Here is a 22281-nt window from a genome sequence, read left to right as displayed (position 1 = left end):
GATCTGATGGTGTTTTGGATGTCTTCAGGATCTGTTGTTATGTCTCCTTTTTCATTTCTGATTTTGTTAATTAGGATGCTTTCCCTGTGCCCTCTAGTGAGTCTGGCTAAGGGTTTATCTATCTTGTTGATTTTCTCAAAGAACCAGCTCCTTGATTGGTTGATTCTTTGAATAGTTTTTCTTGTTTCCACTTGGTTGATTTCACCCCTGAGTTTGATTATTTCCTGCCGTCTACTCCTCTTGTTCCTGAGGTCCTGTGTTGACCTCCTCAGATATCACACACGGATGCTGCAGTTCATAGGCTTGTGTTGCAAATTTCATGCTGTGAAACTCTGATCCTTGTGTAGGCAGAGCAAGCTTCCTATCTTTGAACTTTGGCTCTTGGCTTAGTGGCAAAATTGATTCTGGCATACATCCCTGAGATGTTCTCTCTTGAAGTGGAAAAGCTGGCGTGAACTGTGTATATTTAAAAGCATCTTGCTTAGGTTTGGGGATCGAATCAGAAAATCTCACATCTTGCAGACATGGCCCTAGATTTACTTCCATAGATTTCACATCTTGCAGTTGTAGTTCTGGAACCTTTGTCCCTGGTATAAAACCAGATGATCTGATCTCTGGCACTGGGGAATAAGATATTGCTTCATCAGATTTCAAACTATAATGTGGTGGACCCGAGATAGAATATCCTGGATTTTCCCCTTGAAGAAGTAGCCCTTTGTCTTAGTCAGGGTTTCTATTCCTGCACAAACATCATGACCAAGAAGCAAGTTGGGGAGGAAAGGGTTTATTCGGCTTACACTTCCATACTGCTGTTCATCACCAAGGAAGTCAGGATAGGAACTCAAGCAGGCCAGGAAGCAGGAGCTGATGCAGAGGCCATGGAGGGAAGTTCCTTACTGGCTTGCTTCCCCTGGCTTGCTCAGCCTGCTCTCTTATAGAACCAAGACTACCAGCCCAGAGATGGTCCCACCCACAAGGGGCCTTTCCCCCTTGATCACTAATTGAGAAAATGCCTTACAGTTGGATCTCATGGAGGCATTTCCTCAACTGAAGCTCCTTTCTCTGTGATAACTCCAGCTGTGTCAAGTTGACACAAAACTAGCCAGTACACCCTTGATATAACTTTGGAAATCTGACACTTTGCAGTTGTGGGCCTGGAATCAATGGTGATTTGACAACTGGTGGCTCTTGGTCCAGATTCAAATGCATAGATTTCACATTTGGAATTTGTGTAGCCTCAACCAATTTCTTTGGTAATAAACTCTGTAGCCCTGGCTCTGGTTTTGCCTTTTCAGGATCTACCACTCTTTTAGATGACTGTTGTACTAAATCCACAGATAACTCACTTTGTAACTCTAGTCCTGTATCTATTTGCACTGACTTTATGTTGTGGAGCTTTGGCCCTGGAATCACATCTATAATATGTGGTGTGGGTCCTGTAGTTAACTCTATAGGTTCTACAACTAGTACAGATGGTTCAGGGGTTAATTCTTCAAATTTCATTTTTCCTGCCATTGACTCTGATTCCTCAATTTGCACTCTTGGTCCTAGATTCAATCCCTGAGATCCCATTTCTGAATAGGTTTCTACAATGATTCCCTGGGTATCATCAACTTCAGACAATGTCAATTCAGTGCTTGCTGTGCATTCATACAGACTTATTTATGATGGGTTAGTAACTTCTGAACATGGTTCTGGCATCACATGAGCAAAGTCCACATCCACAGGCTGTGGTTCTGGTGCCACAAATTCAGAATATCTTTAATTTCAGTTTGTAATTCTGGAGTTTCCTTCATGTCTTTCACAACTTGGGTCCTAGGTTCAAGAGTGTCTTGGAGTGGTGGTAAGCTCATCTCTGTAGATTCTGAGGTTAGGCTCAGTGGTGCTGGAGTTACTCCTACTGATGATGACTCAGCAGATTCTTCCACCTGATGCCAAGTGTCAGAGGTCACCCTTGCCTCTGAGGCTTGCTGTTGTTCATTCAGCCCTTTAGGTTCTGGGAAAGAATAACTTGAGTTGAGGCTCACATCTGAAGATTTTACTGCATAACAGTGTGTGGTCAACTCACCAACTTTCATACTTTCCAACAGTGTCTCAGGAATTAAACTTCTATAGTCTACTAGTGGAATCTTCATATCTTCAAGCAGTGGTACATGGGCTATATTATCAGAGCTGGTGTTTTGGGAACATGGTTTTGGGGCCAAGTTTGCAGATTTTATATCTTCAAGTGGCAGTCTTGGGGTCAAGCCACCATTTTTATATCTTCTGGTACCTCTTGTGGTAGGGCTGAATGAACACCTTCCATAACTCGAGACTGTGAACCAGGAATCAAATTTACTGATTCACTTTGCACCTGTGGATTTGGGGGCAACCCAGCCCATTGTACATTTTGAAGTTGTGGTTCAACTGTCAGTTGGCCAGACTTCACATCTTGAAGCTGAGACTCTGGGGCTGATGGGACAGGTTTCTCAGTTTGCAATTGTGGTATGGAGGTTAATTCCTCAGACTGTATGCTCTGCTGATGTTGGTCTGGAGCCAGATCTATAGATACCACAGTTGGGCTCAGTGGTCCAGCTTTTACCTTATCTGGAACTAAATCTTTGGATATGTCCACGGGTTTTGTACTTTGCAATCTTGGATGTGGAACTAGGTTCTTAGAGTTTACATTCTGTAACTCGGGGGTAAGTTCACTGACTCCATAACCTTAGGTTGTGGAGTTGTGTTTTTCCCCAAACACTCCACTTCTCAAAGTTTTAGAGTAGCTGGCACTACTTCAGATTCTGTAAGTTGATGCCATTGGGTCATCCCTATAGGTACTGTCCCTTGATCTGGTGACCCTGGGGCTGTTGTCATAGATTCTGTTATTTGATGAGGTGATGGTGTCCTCTCTGTAGGATTCTTCCTTTGTGGCCAGGTATCAGAGGTCAACTCCATAGATTCTCTGTTTGTGATTTTATTTTGTTTTTTTTTTTTTTTTTTTTAATATTTTTATTACATAATTTCCTCAATTACATTTCCAATACTATCCCAAAAGTCCCCCATAGCGCCCCCCACTTCCCTACCCACCCATTCCCATTCTTTTGGCCCTGGCATTCCCCTATATTGGGGCATATAAAGTTTGCAAGTCCAATGGGCCTCTCTTTCCATTGATGGCCGACTAGGCCATCTTTCGATACATATGCAGCTAGAGACAAGAGCTCCAGGGTTCCGGTTAGTACATCATGTTGTTCCAACAATAGGGTTGCAGATCCCTTTAGCTCCTTGGGTACTTTCTCTAGCTTCTCCATTGGGAGCCCTGTGATACATCCAATAGCTGACTGTGAACATCCACTCCTGTGTTTGCTAGGCCCCGGCATCGTCTCACAAGAGACAGCTATATTTGGGTCCTTTCAGCAAGATTTTGCTAGTGTATGCAATGGTGTCAGCGTTTAGAAGCTGATTATGGGACGGATCCCTGGATACAGCAGTCTCTAAATGGTCCATCCTTTCATCACAGCTACGAACTTTGTCTCTGTAGCTCCTTCCCTGGGTGTTTTGTTCCCAATTCTAAGAAGGTGCACAGTGTCCACACTTTGGTCTTCAATCTTCTTGAGTTTCATGCGTTTAGCAAATTGTATCTTATATCTTGGGTATCCTAAGTTTTGGGCTAATATCCACTTATCAATGAATACATATTGTGTGAGTTCTTTTGTGATTGTGTTACTTCACTCAGGATGATGCCCTCCAGGTCCATCCATTTGGCTAGGAATTTCATAAATTCATTCTTTTTAATAGCTGAGTAGTACTCCATTGTGTAAATGTACCATAATTTCTGTATCCATTCCTCTGTTGAGGGACATCTGGGTTCTTTCCAGCTTCTGGCTATTATAAATAGGGCTGCTATGAACATAGTGGAGCATGTGTCCTTTTTACCGGTTGGGACATCTTCTGGATATATGCCCAGGAGAGGTATTGCTGGATCCTCCGGTAGTACTATGTCCAATTTTCTGAGGAACCGCCAGACTGATTTCCAGAGTGGTTGTACAAGCTTGCAATCCCACCAACAATGGAGGAGTGTTCCTCTTTCTCCACATCCTCGCCAGCATCTGCTGTCACCTGAATTTTTGATCTTAGCCATTCTGACTGGTGTGAGGTGGAATCTCAGGGTTGTTTTGATTTGCATTTCCCTGATGATTAAGGATGTTGAACATTTTTTCAGGTGCTTCTCTGCCATTCGGTATTCCTCAGGTGAGAATTCTTTGTTCAGTTCTGAGCCCCATTTTTTAATGGGGTTATTTGACTTTCTGGAGTCCACCTTCTTGAGTTCTTTATATATATTGGATATTAGTCCCTTATCTGATTTAGGATAGGTGAAGATCCTTTCCCAATCTGTTGGTGGTTTTTTTGTCTTATTGATGGTGTCTTTAGCCTTGCAGAAGCTTTGTAGTTTCATGAGGTCCCACTTGTCAATTCTCGATCTTACAGCACAAGCCATTACTGTTCTATTCAGGAATTTTTCCCCTGTGCCCATATCTTCAAGGCTTTTCCCCACTTTCTCCTCTATAAGTTTCAGTGTCTCTGGTTTTATGTGAAGTTCCTTGATCCACTTAGACTTGACCTTAGTACAAGGAGATAGGAATGGATCTATTCGCATTCTTCTACATGTTAACAACCAGTTGTGCCAGCACCATTTGTTGAAAATGCTGTCTTTCTTCCACTGGATGTTTTTAGCTCCCTTGTCGAAGATCAAGTGACCATAGGTGTGTGGGTTCATTTCTGGGTCTTCAATTCTATTCCATTGGTCTATTTGTCTGTCACTATACCAGTACCATGCAGTTTTTATCACAATTGCTCTGTAGTAGAGCTTTAGGTCCGGCATGGTGATTCCACCAGAGGTTCTTTTATCCTTGAGAAGAGTTTTTGCTATCCTAGGTTTTTTGTTATTCCAGATGAATTTGCAGATTGCACTTTCTAATTCGTTGAAGAATTGATTTGGAATTTTGATGGGGATTGCATTGAATCTGTAGATTGCTTTTGGCAAGATAGCCATTTTTACAATGTTGATCCTGCCAATCCATGAGCATGGGAGATCTTTCCATCTTCTGAGATCTTCTATAATTTCTTTCTTCAGAGACTTGAAGTTTTTATTATACAGATCTTTCACTTCCTTAGTTAGAGTCACGCCAAGATATTTTATATTATTTGTGACTATTGAGAAGGGTGTTGTTTCCCTAATTTCTTTCTCAGCCTGTTTATTCTTTGTGTAGAGAAAGGCCATTGATTTGTTTGAGTTAATTTTATATCCAGCTACTTCACCGAAGCTGTTTATCAGGCTTAGGAGTTCTCTGGTGGAATTTTTAGGGTCACTTATATATACTATCATATCATCTGCAAAAAGTGATATTTTGACTTCCTCTTTTCCAATTTGTATCCCTTTGATCTCCTTTTGTTGTCGAATTGCTCTGGCTAGGACTTCAAGTACAATGTTGAATAGGTATGGAGAAAGTGGACAGCCTTGTCTAGTCCCTGATTTTAGAGGGATTGCTTCAAGCTTCTCACCATTTACTTTGATGTTGGCTACTGGTTTGCTGTAGATTGCTTTTATCATGTTTAGGTATGGGCCTTGAATTCCTGATCTTTCCAAGACTTTTATCATGAATGGGTGTTGGATCTTGTCAAATGCTTTTTCCGCATCTAAGGAGATGACCATGTGGTTTTTATCTTTGAGTTTGTTTATATACTGGATTACGTTGATGGATTTCCGTATATTGAACCATCCCTGCATCCCTGGGATGAAACCTACTTGGTCAGGATGGATGATTGTTTTGATGTGTTCTTGGATTCGGTTAGCAAGAACTTTATTGAGGATTTTTGCATCAATATTCATAAGGGATATTGGTCTGAAGTTTTCTATCTTTGTTGGGTCTTTTTGTGGTTTAGGTATCAGAGTAATTGTGGCTTCATAGAATGAGTTGGGTAGAGTACCTTCTGTTTCTATTTTGTGGAATAGTTTGTGAAGAACTGGGATTAGATCTTCTTTGAAGGTCTGATAGAACTCTGCACTAAACCCATCTGGTCCTGGGCTTTTTTTAGTTGGGAGACTATTAATGACTGCTTCTATTTCTTTGGGGGATATAGGGCTGTTTAGATCATTAACCTGATCTTGATTCAACTTTGGTACCTGGTATCTGTCTAGGAACTTGTCCATTTCATCCAGGTTCTCCAGTTTTGTTGAGTATAGCCTTTGGTAGAAGGATCTGATGGTGTTTTGGATGTCTTCAGGATCTGTTGTTATGTCTCCTTTTTCATTTCTGATTTTGTTAATTAGGATGCTTTCCCTGTGCCCTCTAGTGAGTCTGGCTAAGGGTTTATCTATCTTGTTGATTTTCTCAAAGAACCAGCTCCTTGATTGGTTGATTCTTTGAATAGTTTTTCTTGTTTCCACTTGGTTGATTTCACCCCTGAGTTTGATTATTTCCTGCCGTCTACTCCTCTTGGGTGAATTTGCTTCCTTTTGTTCTAGTGCTTTTAGGTGTGTTGTCAAGCTGCTAATGTGTGCTCTCTCTAGTTTCCTTTTGGAGGCACTCAGAGCTATGAGTTTTCCTCTTAAAAATGCTTTCATTGCGTCCCATAAGTTTGGGTATGTTGTGGCTTCATTTTCATTGAACTCTAAAAAGTCCTTAATTTCTTTCCTTATTCCTTCCTTGACCAAGGTATCATTGAGAAGAGTGTTGTTCAGTTTCCACGTGAAGGTGGGCTTTCTATTATTTATTTTGTTATTGAAGATCAGCCTTAGTCCATGGTGATCTGATAGGATGCATGGGACAATTTCAATATTTTTATATCTGTTGAGGCCTGTTTTGTGACCAATTATGTGGTCAATTTTGGAGAAGGTACCATGAGGTGCTGAGAAGAAGGTATATCCTTTTGTTTTAGGATAGAATGTTCTGTAGATATCTGCCAGATCCATTTGATTCATAATTTCTCTTAGTTTCACTGTGTCCCTGTTTAGTTTCTGTTTCCATGATCTGTCCATTGGTGAAAGTGGTGTGTTGAAGTCTCCCACTATTATTGTATGAGGTGCAATGTGTGCTTTGAGATTTACTAAAGTTTCTTTAATGAATGTGGCTGCCTTTGTATTTGGAGCATAGATATTCAGGATTGATAGTTCCTCTTGGAGGATTTTACCTTTGATGAGTATGAAGTGTCCCTCCCTGTCTTTTTTAATGACTTTGGGTTGGAAGTCAATCTTATCAGATATTAGAATGGCTACTCCAGCTTGTTTCTTCATGCCATTTGCTTGGAGAATTGTTTTCCAGCCTTTCATTCTGAGGTAGTGTCTATCCTTTTCTCTGAGATGAGTTTCCTGTAAGCAGCAAAATGTTGGGTCTTGTTTGTGTAGCCAGTTTGTTAGTCTATGTCTTTTTATCGGGGAGTTGAGTCCATTGATATTAAGAGATATTAAGGAAAAGAAATTGGTGTTTCCTGTTATTTTTGATGTTAAAGTTGGCATTTTGTTCTTGTGGCTGTCTTCTTTTAGGTTTGTTGAGGGATTACCTTCTTGTTGTTTCTAGGGCGTGGTTCCTGTCCTTGTATTGGTTTTTTTCTGTTATTATCCTTTGAAGGGCTGGATTCGTGGAGAGATAATGTGTGAATTTGGTTTTGTCGTGGAATACTTTGGTTTCTCCATCTATGGTAATTGAGAGTTTGGCTGGGTATAGTAGCCTGGGCTGGAATTTTCATTCTCTTAGTGTCTGTATCACATCTGTCCAGGCCCTTCTGGCTTTCATAGTCTCTGGTGAAAAATCTGGTGTAATTCTGATAGGCTTGCCTTTATATGTTACTTGGCCTTTTTCTCTTACTGCTTTTAGTATTCTATCTTTATTTAGAGCATTTGTTGCTCTGATTATTATGTGTCGGGAGGTATTTCTTTTCTGATCCAGCCTATTTGGAGTTCTGTAGGCTTCTTGTATGTTCATGGGCATCTCTTTCTTTAGATTTGGGAAGTTTTCTTCTATAATTTTGTTGAAGATGTTCGCTGGTCCTTTGAGTTGAAAATCTTCATTCTCATCCACTCCTATTATCCGTAGGTTTGGTCTTCTCATTGCGTCCTGGATTTCTTGGATGTTTTGAGTTAGGATCTTTTTGCATTTTACATTTTCCTTGATTGTTGTGCCGATGTTCTCTATGGAATCTTCTGCACCTGAGATTCTCTCTTCCATCTCTTGTATTCTGTTGCTGATGCTTGCATCTATGGTTCCAGATTTCTTTCCTAGGGTTTCTATCTCCAGTGTTGCCTCATTTTGGGTTTTCTTTATTGTGTCTACTTCCCTTTTTAGGTCTAGTATGGTTTTGTTCATTTCCATCATCTGTTTGGATGTGTTTTCCTGTTTTTCTGTAAGGACTTCTACCTGTTTGATTATGTTATCATGTTTTTCTTTAAGGATTTGTAACTCTTTAGCAGTGTTCTCCTGCAATTCTTTAAGGGATTTTTGTGCTTCCTCTTTATTGTCTTCTTCCTTTTTAGCAGTGTTCTCCTGCATTTCTTTAAGTGTGTTATTAACGTCCTTCTTGAAGTCCTCTATCATCATCAGGAGATATGCTTTTAAATCCGTGTCTAGCTTTTCCGGTGTGTAGGGGTGCCCTGGACTGGGTGAAGTGGGGGTGCTGGGTTCTGATGATGGTGAGTGGTCTTGGTTTCTGTTAGTAAGATTATTACGTTTACCTTTCGCCATCTGGTAATCTCTGGGGTTAGTTGTTATCGTTGTCACTATTTAAAGATTGGAGCAGAAGCTGTGTTCCACTCACCAGCAGTCCCAAAATCCTGCGGCGGGGGTCGTGGGTAGCTGGCGGGTGTCAGGCAACCCTGCGCTCCCGCTACCCTGGCGCTGATCCGGCCGGGTGAGGCCTGTGGCCCTACTCAGGCTGGTTTCTGCTTCCCTAACTAATGCAGTCTCAGGTCCCGCGCAATTGGATTGGAGCAGAAGCTGTGCTCCCCTCACCAGAAGTCTTAAGATCCTGTGGCGGGTGTTGTGGGCAGTTGGCGAGTGTCAGCAGACCCTGCGCCCCAGCTGCTCAGGTGCTTTTCTGACCGGAAGAGGCTTGTGGCCCTGTGTGGGCCGGATTTCTCTCTCCCCAACCAGAGCAGTCTCAGGTCCCGCGTGATTGGACTGGAGCAGAAGCTGTGTTCCACTCACCAGCAGTCCCAAAATCCTGCGGCGGGGGTCGTGGGTAGCTGGCGGGTGTCAGGCAACCCTGCGCTCCCGCTACCCTGGCGCTGATCCGGCCGGGTGAGGCCTGTGGCCCTACTCAGGCCGGTTTCTGCTTCCCTAACTAATGCAGTCTCAGGTCCCGCGCAATTGGATTGGAGCAGAAGCTGTGTTCCACTCACCAGCAGTCCCAAAATCCTGCGGCGGGGGTCGTGGGTAGCTGGCGGGTGTCAGGCAACCCTGCGCTCCCGCTACCCCGGCGCTGATCCAGCCGGATGAGGCCTGTGGTCCTACTCAGGCCGGTTTCTGCTTCCCTAACTAATGCAGTCACAGGTCCCGCGCAATTGGATTGGAGCAGAAGCTGTGCTCCCCTCACCAGAAGTCTTAAGATCCTGTGGCGGGTGTTGTGGGCAGTTGGCGAGTGTCAGCAGACCCTGCGCCCCAGCTGCTCAGGTGCTTTTCTGACCGGAAGAGGGTTGTGGCCCTGTGTGGGCCGGATTTCTCTCTCCCCAACCAGAGCAGTCTCAGGTCCCGCGTGATTGGACTGGAGCAGAAGCTGTGTTCCACTCACCAGCAGTCCCAAAATCCTGCGGTGGGGGTCGTGGGTAGCTGGCGGGTGTCAGGCAACCCTGCGCTCCCGCTACCCTGGCGCTGATCCGGCCGGGTGAGGCCTGTGGCCCTACTCAGGCTGGTTTCTGCTTCCCTAACTAATGCAGTCTCAGGTCCCGCGCAATTGGATTGGAGCAGAAGCTGTGCTCCCCTCACCAGAAGTCTTAAGATCCTGTGGCGGGTGTTGTGGGCAGTTGGCGAGTGTCAGCAGACCCTGCGCCCCAGCTGCTCAGGTGCTTTTCTGACCGGAAGAGGCTTGTGGCCCTGTGTGGGCCGGATTTCTCTCCGTGATTTTATTTTGGACTCACCTCTAAACAGTCTAAGTATTGGTGCCATGGGGTGAACTCTGAAGAGTCCATGACCTGAGGGGGAAGTTTTGGAGTCAATGACACATCCTCTGTGTCTTGATGTGGTGTCATCCCTATGGAGTCTCTGACTTGAACCTGGGATGCAGAAGGCAACTCTGGAGATTCTTTGGCTTGAGCCACTGACTGTGCAGTCAAACCAGCTTGTAGTGCTGTGATCATTCCAGTGGGTGACCCCTGTGCCACTGAGTTTCCCTTTAGAGCATGTATGGATTTCTCTGATACATCTGGAATCACCCTTGTTGAGTCCAGGACATTAGACGGTGGCTGTGGAGGTTGGAGAGAACTAGGAGTAAACCTGATCTGTTTCGTGGTTTGATTCTGTGACCCTGGGTCCAGGTTTAATGTTTCTGTGACTTTAGGCTGAGGCTTTGGATTCCTTTCCCCAGCTTTGAAGACTGTGTGGTGTGGCCCTGGACTCATCTTTGCTGGTTCTATAGCTTGATGCTTATGCAATGTGTCTTCCTCCACTGATACCATGACTTGGTGTTGTGGCTTTGGGGATATCCCTGTTGATTCTATGACGTGAACATAATTCATTAATCAGCCCCCTAGAATCCATGATGTGAAACAATGCTACAGGAGTTACTTTTGAGATATTTGTGATTTGATTTGGTCTTGAGGTCATAATCTTTGATTCCCTTGTGTGATGCGGAGGACTTGCTACTTTTATTGATTCAATTACTGGATTTAATGACTCGGGGTGGGGGTATACTCACTGATTCAGCTTGGTTTGATGGCTGTGATAAGTTAGTCTTATCTTTTGTTTTTCCCACAGAATTTGTCACATCTAAATGTGAATCTGGGATCATCCCCATTGAATTTATAACCTGAAGCAATGCCATTGAAGTGACCTTTATGCTGTCTGTGGCTGAACATGGTGTCTTGGGTGTCAGCTCCACATTAGTTCCTTGTGCCTTATGTGACTTTATCCTTTCTTCTGGAAGACCTATGACTCTCTGTTCTGTATTCAGCTCTAACACGTGCTTTGGATCCTTTCTCAGTAAAGTGGTTTCTTCCTGAATTGCATTAACTTCTACATTTCTGGAAGATGGCATATCCATTTATATAAGTAAAGGATTGTATCTAATGATTTGGTGGTCATTCTCAGATTCTAACTGCTTGTTGGAGGTAAGTGACCATGACATTCTGGTTTCTGTCCTATTTACTTCAGAATTGACCCCGATGTTCACATGGGGATGAATTGATGGAACATCTGAAGATCTGTTGGTTCTTGGCTCAGTGCTCTGAGGGATGAGTGTAGGTACCTGAGTGTGGGAGATCTCTTGTTCAGGAACTCCTTGTACATCCATCCAACAATTGAGTGTTTTCCACGACTTCTTCTCAGGCAGAGGTACCACTTGTTTCTGCAGAGTAGAAACCTTCTGAGACATATTCCCCTCCAACTGACTTCTGACTAAAGAACAGAGCTGGAGAGTAGCCCAGACAATGGGTCCCAGACTCTCATTCAAAACACAATTTGACCCATGATCTGACATAAACTGATTCTTTCCCTTATCTTTTGTTATTTCATGTTTGCAAGTATCTAGGGGTTGTAAAATAGAGCTAATAAAAGAGCTATGAGCTTCTAATGGAGGAAGGACTGCAAGATTCTGGAAAAGATCTGACTTCTCAGTGTCTGTTACTGTAAGGTCAGGCAGTGGTGTGCTTTGGCTCCTGGACTGGGCCAATTCCTTTTCCGGGGAATTGCAGACAATATTGCTCTGGATTTGACAAGCTGTTCTTTCAGGAAAGATTGGAAGATAAGACAGGATTGAGCTGTTGTTGGAGGGTTCAGAGGATATGCTGTAGCCAGTAGAACATTCCCCAATTTCATAGTAACAGCAAAGTGGGACACTCTCCTGAGCCACAGTGTCAGAGATGAAGGAAGAAGAGTAACAGGGAATGTTTCACGGGATTCTGGTAAATTCAGTTCCATACAGGTCAAGCTGCAAACAAAGAGAATTTTTTTCACTTTCTTTGGAATCAGTAGTGGGAAAATTAGGACAAAGAGAGTGGTCATTTCTAGTCCAAAATATTTTTGGTCCAGGGAGGTGAGGGTGGAAAGGGGAGCCATTCACAAGCATCAGTTACTTCTGTAAAGAATCCCTCTACCAGGAGCAAGGGAGATGAGCCAGTGAAGTGCACAGCACACAGATAGAGAAGGTGGGTCCCATCTCGAGAGCACACATGATAATAAAAGCACATGGTGCCCCAGTGCTAGACAAGCACATCCCTGGTGCTCACTGGCCAGTCAAGGCTAATTAGTGAGTCCCACTGAGAGACCTTATTTCAAAAACAAGATGGATAGATCCAAGGAATGACACCTAAGTTTTATACACACACACACACACACAGTTCCCATTAAACTTGACATTAAGCTGGATGACCTGTGTTCAAACCCTAAGATTTGCATGTTACAAAGTTGACTGCTGTGGCTTGCCCTCTGACCTCTGCAAACATGTGGCATACATGTGCACACATGCACAAAAAAGAAAAGTTAAAAATAAATAAATGTATTTTTAATTAAAAAAAAAACCAACCTCACTGCTTTGGGGATTAGAGAGAAGGGTCAGTAGTTAAGAGCAGTGGCTGTTCTTCCAGAGGTTTGATTCTCAGCACCCACATGGTGGTTGACAAACACCAGGAACTCCAGTACCAGGGGATCATATACCCTATTCTGGCCTGTGAGAAAACCAGGCATGCATGTGGTGCACAGACATATGTGCATGCAAACACTCTTACACATAAAATATAAATAAATCTCAAAAAATAGTTCTTTATGACCTAGAGTTTTTTTCTTTTCCCTCCCCCTGTTACTCTTCTTCCTTCCTTTATTTTATATTAAATATTTCTCTACCCCCTACCCAGAAACTCTGTTTCCTGACCTTGCAGTTTCCAGATGTTGGAAGATCTTTGGAAAGCTCTTGTCTATTGAGCATAATATATAGCCCTGGGTCCAGCCCATAGGAAGTCCTGAAATACTGGACACAGCAGGGTAGGTCAGTGGAACTGAAGTGAAATCAAAGAACCAGTAAGCTAACCAATAAGAATAGAAAGTTTATTTAGAAATGAGACAATTGCTCTCATAGTAAATGAAGTAAAAGTACCAGGTATTTTATACTTCTAGTATTTACAATTAAGGTGATGGCTTAGTTAGGGTTTCTATTGTTTTTTTTAATTTTTAATATTTTTTATTACATATTTTCCTCAATTACATTTCCAATGCTATCCCAAAAGTCCCCCATAGCGCCCCCCACTTCCCTACCCACCCATTCCCATTCTTTTGGCCCTGGCATTCCCCTATATTGGGGCATATAAAGTTTGCAAGTCCAATGGGCCTCTCTTTCCAGTGATGGCCGACTAGGCCATCTTTCGATACATATGCAGCTAGAGACAAGAGCTCCGGGGTACTGGTTAGTTCATCATGTTGTTCCAACTATAGGGTTGCAGATCCCTTTAGCTCCTTGGGTACTTTCTCTAGCTTCTCCATTGGGAGCCCTGTGATACATCCAATAGCTGACTGTGAGCATCCACTCCTGTGTTTGCTAGGCCCCGGCATCGTCTCACAAGAGACAGCTATATTTGGGTCCTTTCAGCAAAATCTTGCTAGTGTATGCAATGGTGTCAGCGTTTAGAAGCTGATTATGGGATGGATCCCTGGATACGGCAGTCTCTAGATGGTCCATCCTTTCATCGCAGCTCCAAACTTTGTCTCTGTAACGCCTTCCATGGATGTTTTGTTCCTAATTCTAAGAAGGGGCACAGTGTCCACACTTTGGTCTTCATTCTTCTTGAGTTTCATGCGTTTAGCAAATTGTATCTTATATCTTGGGTATCCTAAGTTTTGGGCTAATATCTACTTATCAGTGAATACATATTGTGTGAGTTCCTTTGTGATTGTGTTACCTCACTCAAGATGATGCCCTCCAGGTTCATCCATTTGGCTAGGAATTTCATAAATTCATTCTTTTTAATAGCTGAGTAGTACTCCATTGTGTAAATGTACCATAATTTCTGTATCCATTCCTCTGTTGAGGGACATCTGGGTTCTTTCCAGCTTCTGGCTATTATAAATAGGGCTGCTATGAACATAGTGGAGCATGTGTCCTTCTTACCAGTTGGGACATCGTCTGGATATATGCCCAGGAGAGGTATTGCTGGATCCTCCGGTAGTACTATGTCCAATTTTCTGAGGAACCGCCAGACTGATTTCCAGAGTGGTTGTACAAGCTTGCAATCCCACCAACAATGGAGGAGTGTTCCTCTTTCTCCACATCCTGGCCAGCAACTGCTGTCACCTGAATTTTTGATCTTAGCCATTCTGACTGGTGTGAGGTGGAATCTCAGGGTTGTTTTGATTTGCATTTCCCTGATGATTAAGGATGTTGAACATTTTTTCAGGTGCTTCTCTGCCATTCGGTATTCCTCAGGTGAGAATTCTTTGTTCAGTTCTGAGCCCCATTTTTTAATGGGGTTATTTGACTTTCTGGAGTCCACCTTCTTGAGTTCTTTATATATATTGGATATTAGTCCCTTATCGGATTTAGGATAGGTAAAGATCCTTTCCCAATCTGTTGGTGGTTTTTTTGTCTTATTGATGGTGTCTTTTGCCTTGCAGAAGCTTTGCAGTTTCATGAGGTCCCACTTGTCAATTCTCGATCTTACAGCACAAGCCATTGCTGTTCTATTCAAGAATTTTTCCCCTGTGCCCATATCTTCAAGGCTTTTCCCCACTTTCTTCTCTATAAGTTTCAGTGTCTCTGGTTTTATGTGAAGTTCCTTGATCCACTTAGACTTGACCTTAGTACAAGGAGATAGGAATGGATCTATTCGCATTCTTCTACATGTTAACAACCAGTTGTGCCAGCACCATTTGTTGAAAATGCTGTCTTTCTTCCACTGGATGTTTTTAGCTCCCTTGTCGAAGATCAAGTGACCGTAGGTGTGTGGGTTCATTTCTGGGTCTTCAATTCTATTCCATTGGTCTATTTGTCTGTCACTATACCAGTACCACGCAGTTTTTATCACAATTGCTCTGTAGTAAAGCTTTAGGTCCGGCATGGTGATTCCACCAGAGGTTCTTTTATCCCTGAGAAGAGTTTTTGCTATCCTAGGTTTTTTGTTATTCCAGATGAATTTGCAGATTGCACTTTCTAATTCGTTGAAGAATTGAGTTGGAATTTTGATGGGGATTGCATTGAATCTGTAGATTGCTTTTGGCAAGATAGCCATTTTTACAATGTTGATCCTGCCAATCCATGAGCATGGGAGATCTTTCCATCTTCTGAGATCTTCTATAATTTCTTTCTTCAGAGACTTGAAGTTTTTATTATACAGATCTTTCACTTCCTTAGTTAGAGTCATGCCAAGATATTTTATATTATTTGTGACTATTGAGAAGGGTGTTGTTTCCCTAATTTATTTCTCAGCCTGTTTATTCTTTGTGTAGAGAAAGGCCATTGATTTGTTTGAGTTAATTTTATTTATTTATTTTTTTATTTTTAATATTTTTTTTAAAATATTTTTATTACATATTTTCCTCAATTACATTTCCAATACTATCCCAAAAGTCCCCCATAGCGCCCCCCACTTCCCTACCCACCCATTCCCATTCTTTTGGCCCTGGCATTCCCCTATATTGGGGCATATAAAGTTTGCAAGTCCAATGGGCCTCTCTTTCCATTGATGGCCGACTAGGCCATCTTTCGGTACATATGCAGCTAGAGACAAGAGCTCCAGGGTTCTGGTTAGTACATCATGTTGTTCCAACAATAGGGTTGCAGATCCCTTTAGCTCCTTGGGTACTTTCTCTAGTTTCTCCATTGGGAGCCCTGTGATACATCCAATAGCTGACTGTGAACATCCACTCCTGTGTTTGCTAGGCCCCGGCATCGTCTCACAAGAGACAGCTATATTTGGGTCCTTTCAGCAAAATCTTGCTAGTGTATGCAATGGTGTCAGCGTTTAGAAGTTGATTATGGGATGGATCCCTGGATACGGCAGTCTCTAAATGGTCCATCCTTTCATCACAGCTACGAACTTTGTCTCTGTAACTCCTTCCCTGGGTGTTTTGTTCCCAATTCTAAGAAGGTGCACAGTGTCCACACTTTGGTCTTCATTCTTCTTGAGTTTCATGCGTTTAGCAAATTGTATCTTAAATCTTGGGTATCCTAAGTTTTGGGCTAATATCCACTTATCAGTGAATACATATTGTGTGAGTTCTTTTGTGATTGTGTTACTTCACTCAAGATGATGCCCTCCAGGTCCATCCATTTGGCTAGGAATTTCATAAATTCATTCTTTTTAATAGCTGAGTAGTACTCCATTGTGTAAATGTACCATAATTTCTGTATCCATTCCTCTGTTGAGTGACATCTGGGTTCTTTCCAGCTTCTGGCTATTATAAATAGGGCTGCTATGAACATAGTGGAGCATGTGTCCTTTTTACCGGTTGGGACATCTTCTGGATATATGCCCAGGAGAGGTATTGCTGGATCCTCCGGTAGTACTATGTCCAATTTTCTGAGGAACCGCCAGACTGATTTCCAGAGTGGTTGTACAAGCTTGCAATCCCACCAACAATGGAGGAGTGTTCCTCTTTCTCCACATCCTGGCCAGCAACTGCTGTCACCTGAATTTTTGATCTTAGCCATTCTGACTGGTGTGAGGTGGAATCTCAGGGTTGTTTTGATTTGCATTTCCCTGATGATTAAGGATGTTGAACATTTTTTCAGGTGTTTCTCTGCCATTCGGTATTCCTCAGGTGAGAATTCTTTGTTCAGTTCTGAGCCCCATTTTTTTAATGGGGTTATTTGACTTTCTGGAGTCCACCTTCTTGAGTTCTTTATATATATTGGATATTAGTCCCTTATCTGATTTAGGATAGGTGAAGATCCTTTCCCAATCTGTTGGTGGTTTTTTTGTCTTATTGATGGTGTCTTTAGCCTTGCAGAAGCTTTGTAGTTTCATGAGGTCCCACTTGTCAATTCTCGATCTTACAGCACAAGCCATTACTGTTCTATTCAGGAATTTTTCCCCTGTGCCCATATCTTCAAGGCTTTTCCCCACTTTCTCCTCTATAAGTTTCAGTGTCTCTGGTTTTATGTGAAGTTCCTTGATCCACTTAGACTTGACCTTAGTACAAGGAGATAGGAATGGATCGATTCGCATTCTTCTACATGTTAACAACCAGTTGTGCCAGCACCATTTGTTGAAAATGCTGTCTTTCTTCCACTGGATGTTTTTAGCTCCCTTGTCGAAGATCAAGTGACCGTAGGTGTGTGGGTTCATTTCTGGGTCTTCAATTCTATTCCATTGGTCTATTTGTCTGTCACTATACCAGTACCATGCAGTTTTTTATCACAATTGCTCTGTAGTAGAGCTTTAAGTCCGGCATGGTGATTCCACCAGAGGTTCTTTTATCCTTGAGAAGAGTTTTTGCTATCCTAGGTTTTTTGTTATTCCAGATGAATTTGCAGATTGCACTTTCTAATTCGTTGAAGAATTGATTTGGAATTTTGATGGGGATTGCATTGAATCTGTAGATTGCTTTTGGCAAGATAGCCATTTTTACAATGTTGATCCTGCCAATCCATGAGCATGGGAGATCTTTCCATCTTCTGAGATCTTCTATAATTTCTTTCTTCAGAGACTTGAAGTTTTTATCATACAGATCTTTCACTTCCTTAGTTAGAGTCACGCCAAGATATTTTATATTATTTGTGACTATTGAGAAGGGTGTTGTTTCCCTAATTTCTTTCTCAGCCTGTTTATTCTTTGTGTAGAGAAAGGCCATTGATTTGTTTGAGTTAATTTTATATCCAGCTACTTCACTGAAGCTGTTTATCAGCCTAGGAGTTCTCTGGTGGAATTTTTAGGGTCACTTATGTATACTATCATATCATCTGCAAAAAGTGATATTTTGACTTCATCATTTCCAATTTGTATCCCTTTGATCTCCTTTTGTTGTCGAATTGCTCTGGCTAGGACTTCAAGTACAATGTTGAATAGGTATGGAGAAAGTGGACAGCCTTGTCTAGTCCCTGATTTTAGAGGGATTGCTTCAAGCTTCTCACCATTTACTTTGATGTTGGCTACTGGTGTGCTCTAGATTGCTTTTATCATGTTTAGGTATGGGCCTTGAATTCCTGATCTTTCCAAGACTTTTATCATGAATGGGTGTTGGATCTTGTCAAATGCTTTTTCCGCATCTAACGAGATGACCATGTGGTTTTTGTCTTTGAGTTTGTTTATATACTGGATTATGTTGATGGATTTCCGTATATTGAACCATCCCTGCATCCCTGGGATGAAACCTACTTGGTCAGGATGGATGATTGTTTTGATGTGTTCTTGGATTCGGTTAGGAAGAACTTTATTGAGAATTTTTGCATCAATATTCATAAGGGATATTGGTCTGAAGTTTTCTATCTTTGTTGGGTCTTTTTGTGGTTTAGGTATCAGAGTAATTGTGGCTTCATAGAATGAGTTCGGTAGAGTACCTTCTGTTTCTATTTTGTGGAATAGTTTGTGAAGAACTGGGATTAGATCTTCTTTGAAGGTCTGATAGAACTCTGCACTAAACCCATCTGGTCCTGGGCTTTTTTTGGTTGGGAGACTATTAATGACTGCTTCTATTTCTTTGGGGGATATAGGGCTGTTTAGATCATTAACCTGATCTTGATTCAACTTTGGTACCTGGTATCTGCCTAGGAACTTCTCCATTTCATCCAGGTTCTCCAGTTTTGTTGAGTATAGCCTTTGGTAGAAGGATCTGATGGTGTTTTGGATGTCTTCAGGATCTGTTGTTATGTCTCCTTTTTCATTTCTGATTTTGTTAATTAGGATGCTTTCCCTGTGCCCTCTAGTGAGTCTGGCTAAGGGTTTATCTATCTTGTTGATTTTCTCAAAGAACCAGCTCCTTGTTTGGTTGATTCTTTGAATAGTTCTTCTTGTTTCCACTTGGTTGATTTCGCCCCTGAGTTTGATTATTTCCTTGCCGTCTACTCCTCTTGGGTGAATTTGCTTCCTTTTGTTCTAGTGCTTTTATGTGTATTGTCAAGCTGCTAATGTGTGCTCTCTCTAGTTTCTTTTTGGAGGCACTCAGAGCTATGAGTTTTCCTCTTAAAAATGCTTTCATTGAGTCCCATAAGTTTGGGTATGTTGTGGCTTCATTTTCATTGAACTCTAAAAAGTCCTTAATTTCTTTCTTTATTCCTTCCTTGACCAAGGTATCATTGAGAAGAGTGTTGTTCAGTTTCCACGTGAATGTTGGCTTTCTATTATTTATTTTGTTATTGAAGATCAGCCTTAGTCCATGGTGATCTGATAGGATGCAGGGGACAATTTCAATATTTTTGTATCTGTTGAGGCCTGTTTTGTGACCAATTATGTGGTCAATTTTGGAGAAGGTACCATGAGGTGCTGAGAAGAAGGTATATCCTTTTGTTTTAGGATAGAATGTTCTGTAGATATCTGCCAGATCCATTTGATTCATAACTTCTGTTAGTTTCACTGTGTCCCTGTTTAGTTTCTGTTTCCATGATCTGTCCATTGGTGAAAGTGGTGTGTTGAAGTCTCCCACTATTATTGTATGAGGTGCAATGTGTGCTTTGAGATTTACTAAAGTTTCTTTAATGAATGTGGCTGCCTTTGTATTTGGAGCATAGATATTCAGGATTGATAGTTCCTCTTGGAGGATTTTACCTTTGATGAGTATGAAGTGCCCCTCCCTGTCTTTTTTGATGACTTTGGGTTGGAAGTCAATCTTATCAGATATTAGAATGGCTACTCCAGCTTGTTTCTTCATACCATTTGCTTGGAAAATTGTTTTCCAGCCTTTCATTCTGAGGTAGTGTCTATCTTTTTCTCTGAGATGAGTTTCCTGTAAGCAGCAAAATGTTGGGTCTTGTTTGTGTAGTCAGTTTGTTAGTCTATGTCTTTTTATTGGGGAGTTGAGTCCATTGATATTAAGAGATATTAAGGAAAAGTAATTGTTGTTTCCTGTTATTTTTGGTGTTAAAGTTGGCATTCTGTTCTTGTGGCTGTCTTCTTTTAGGTTTGTTGAGGGATTACCTTCTTGTTGTTTCTAGGGTGTGATTCCCGTCCTTGTATTGTTTTTTTCCTGTTATTATCCTTTGAAGGGCTGGATTCGTGGAGAGATAATGTGTGAATTTGGTTTTGTCGTGGAATACTTTGGTTTCTCCATCTATGTTAATTGAGAGTTTGGCTGGGTATAGTAGCCTGGGCTGGAATTTGTGTTCTTTTAGTGTCTGTATAACATCTGTCCAGGATCTTCTGGCTTTCATAGTCTCTGGTGAAAAATCTGGTGTAATTCTGATAGGCTTGCCTTTATATGTTACTTGGCCTTTTTCTCTTACTGTTTTTAGTATTCTATCTTTATTTAGTGCATTTGTTGTTCTGATTATTATGTGTCGGGAGGTATTTCTTTTCTGGTCCAGTCTATTTGGAGTTCTGTAGGTTTCTTGTATGTTCATGGGCATCTCTTTCTTTAGATTTGCGAAGTTTTCTTCTATAATTTTGTTGAAGATGTTTGCTGGTCCTTTGAGTTGAAAATCTTCATTCTCATCCACTCCTATTATCCGTAGGTTTGGTCTTCTCATTGTGTCCTGTATTTCTTGGATGTTTTGAGTTAGGATCTTTTTGTGTTTTACATTTTCCTTGATTGTTGTGCTGATGTCCTCTATGGAATCTTCTGCACCTGAGATTCTCTCTTCCATCTCTTGTATTCTGTTGCTGATGCTCGTATCTATGGTTCCAGATTTCTTTCCTAGGGTTTCTATCTCCAGTGTTGCCTCATTTTGGGTTTTCTTGATTGTGTCTACTTCCCTTTTTAGGTCTAGTATGGTTTTGTTCATTTCCATCATCTGGTTGGATGTGTTTTCCTGTTTTTCTTTAAGGACTTCTACCTGTTTGATTGTGTTATCCTGTTTTTCTTTAAGGACTTCTACCTGTTTGATTGTGTTATCCTGTTTTTCTTTAAGGACTTGTAACTCTTTAGCAATGTTCTCCTGTAATTCTTTAAGTGAGTTATTAAAGTCCTTCTTGATGTCCTCTACCATCATCATGAGATATGTGTTGGGGTGCCCTGGACTTGGTGAAGTGGGAGGGCTGGGTTCTGATGATGGTGAGTGGTCTTGGTTTCTGTTAGTAAGATTATTACGTTTACCTTTCGCCATGTGGTAATCTCTGGGGTTAGTTGTTATCGTTGTCACTGTTTAAAGATTGGAGCAGACTCTGTGTTCCACTCACCAGAAGTCTCAAAATCCTGTGGCGGGTGTCGTGGGTAGCTGGCGGGTGTCAGCCGACCCTGTGCTCTAGCTACCCCGGTGCTGGTCAGGCCGGAAGAGGCCTGTGGCCCTACTCAGGCCGGTTTTCTGCTTCCCTAACTAATGCAGTCTCAGGTCCCGCGCACAATTGGATTGGAGCAGAAGCTGTGTTCCACTCACCAGAAGTCTTAAGATCCTGTGGCGGGTGTTGTGGGTAGCTGGCGAGTGTCAGCCGACTCTGCGCCCTAGCTACCCCGGTGCTGTTCTGACCGGAAGAGGCTTGTGGCCCTACTCAGGCCGGATTTCTGCCTCCCCAACCAAAGCAGTCTCAGGTCCCGCGTGATTGGACTGGAGCAGAAGCTGTGTTCCACTCACCAGAAGTCTCAAAATCCTGTGGCGGGTGTTGTGGGTAGCTGGCGGGTGTCATCCGACCCTGCGCTCTAGCTACCCTGTGCTGTTCAGGCTGGAAGAGGGGGTTTCTATTGTTGTGATGAAACACCATGACCATAATATGCTTGCAGGTAAATGGTTTGTTCCAATTTTCAAGTCATACTCCATTGCTGAGGGAATTCAGGGTAGGAACTCAAGGCAGGATCCATGAGGCAGGAGCTAATACACAGGGTCTATTTACTGGTTAGCTTTCATAGCTTGCTCACCCTGCCTTCTTATGTCACCTGTGACCACCAGCCTGGGGTTGCACCAACCCACAGTGAGCTGGAAATGCATCACAGGCTTTCCCACAAGACAATCTGGAAGGAGCAACTGAGGGTTCCTCTTCCAAAATGACACTAGCTTGTATCAAGTTGACATGAAACTGTCAGTAGGAGA

General features: G+C 42.2%; 1 protein-coding gene across 1 annotated transcript in view; it reads right to left on the bottom strand.

The window, feature by feature from the left end:
• Positions 1-231: 231 nt before the first annotated feature.
• The window catches only part of LOC147001207 (uncharacterized), a 30456-nt gene continuing 8406 nt past the window's right edge, over positions 232-22281 (bottom strand). The window contains 10 exon segments of the mRNA XM_085830459.1: positions 232-713; positions 1110-1748; positions 1751-2248; positions 2251-2676; positions 2679-2939; positions 10072-10691; positions 10693-10868; positions 10870-12066; positions 12069-12111; positions 13051-13146. Of these exon segments, the coding sequence (XP_085686585.1) occupies positions 232-713; positions 1110-1748; positions 1751-2248; positions 2251-2676; positions 2679-2939; positions 10072-10691; positions 10693-10868; positions 10870-12066; positions 12069-12111; positions 13051-13146 (4438 nt within the window).

This window comes from Mus caroli, unplaced genomic scaffold (genome assembly GCF_978045245.1).
Source record: "Mus caroli unplaced genomic scaffold, Mus_caroli_1 scaffold_14, whole genome shotgun sequence".
Lineage (NCBI taxonomy): Eukaryota > Metazoa > Chordata > Mammalia > Rodentia > Muridae > Mus > Mus caroli.
Note: the sequence above shows the minus strand (reverse complement) of the source record. Positions and strands in the feature narration are given on the sequence as shown.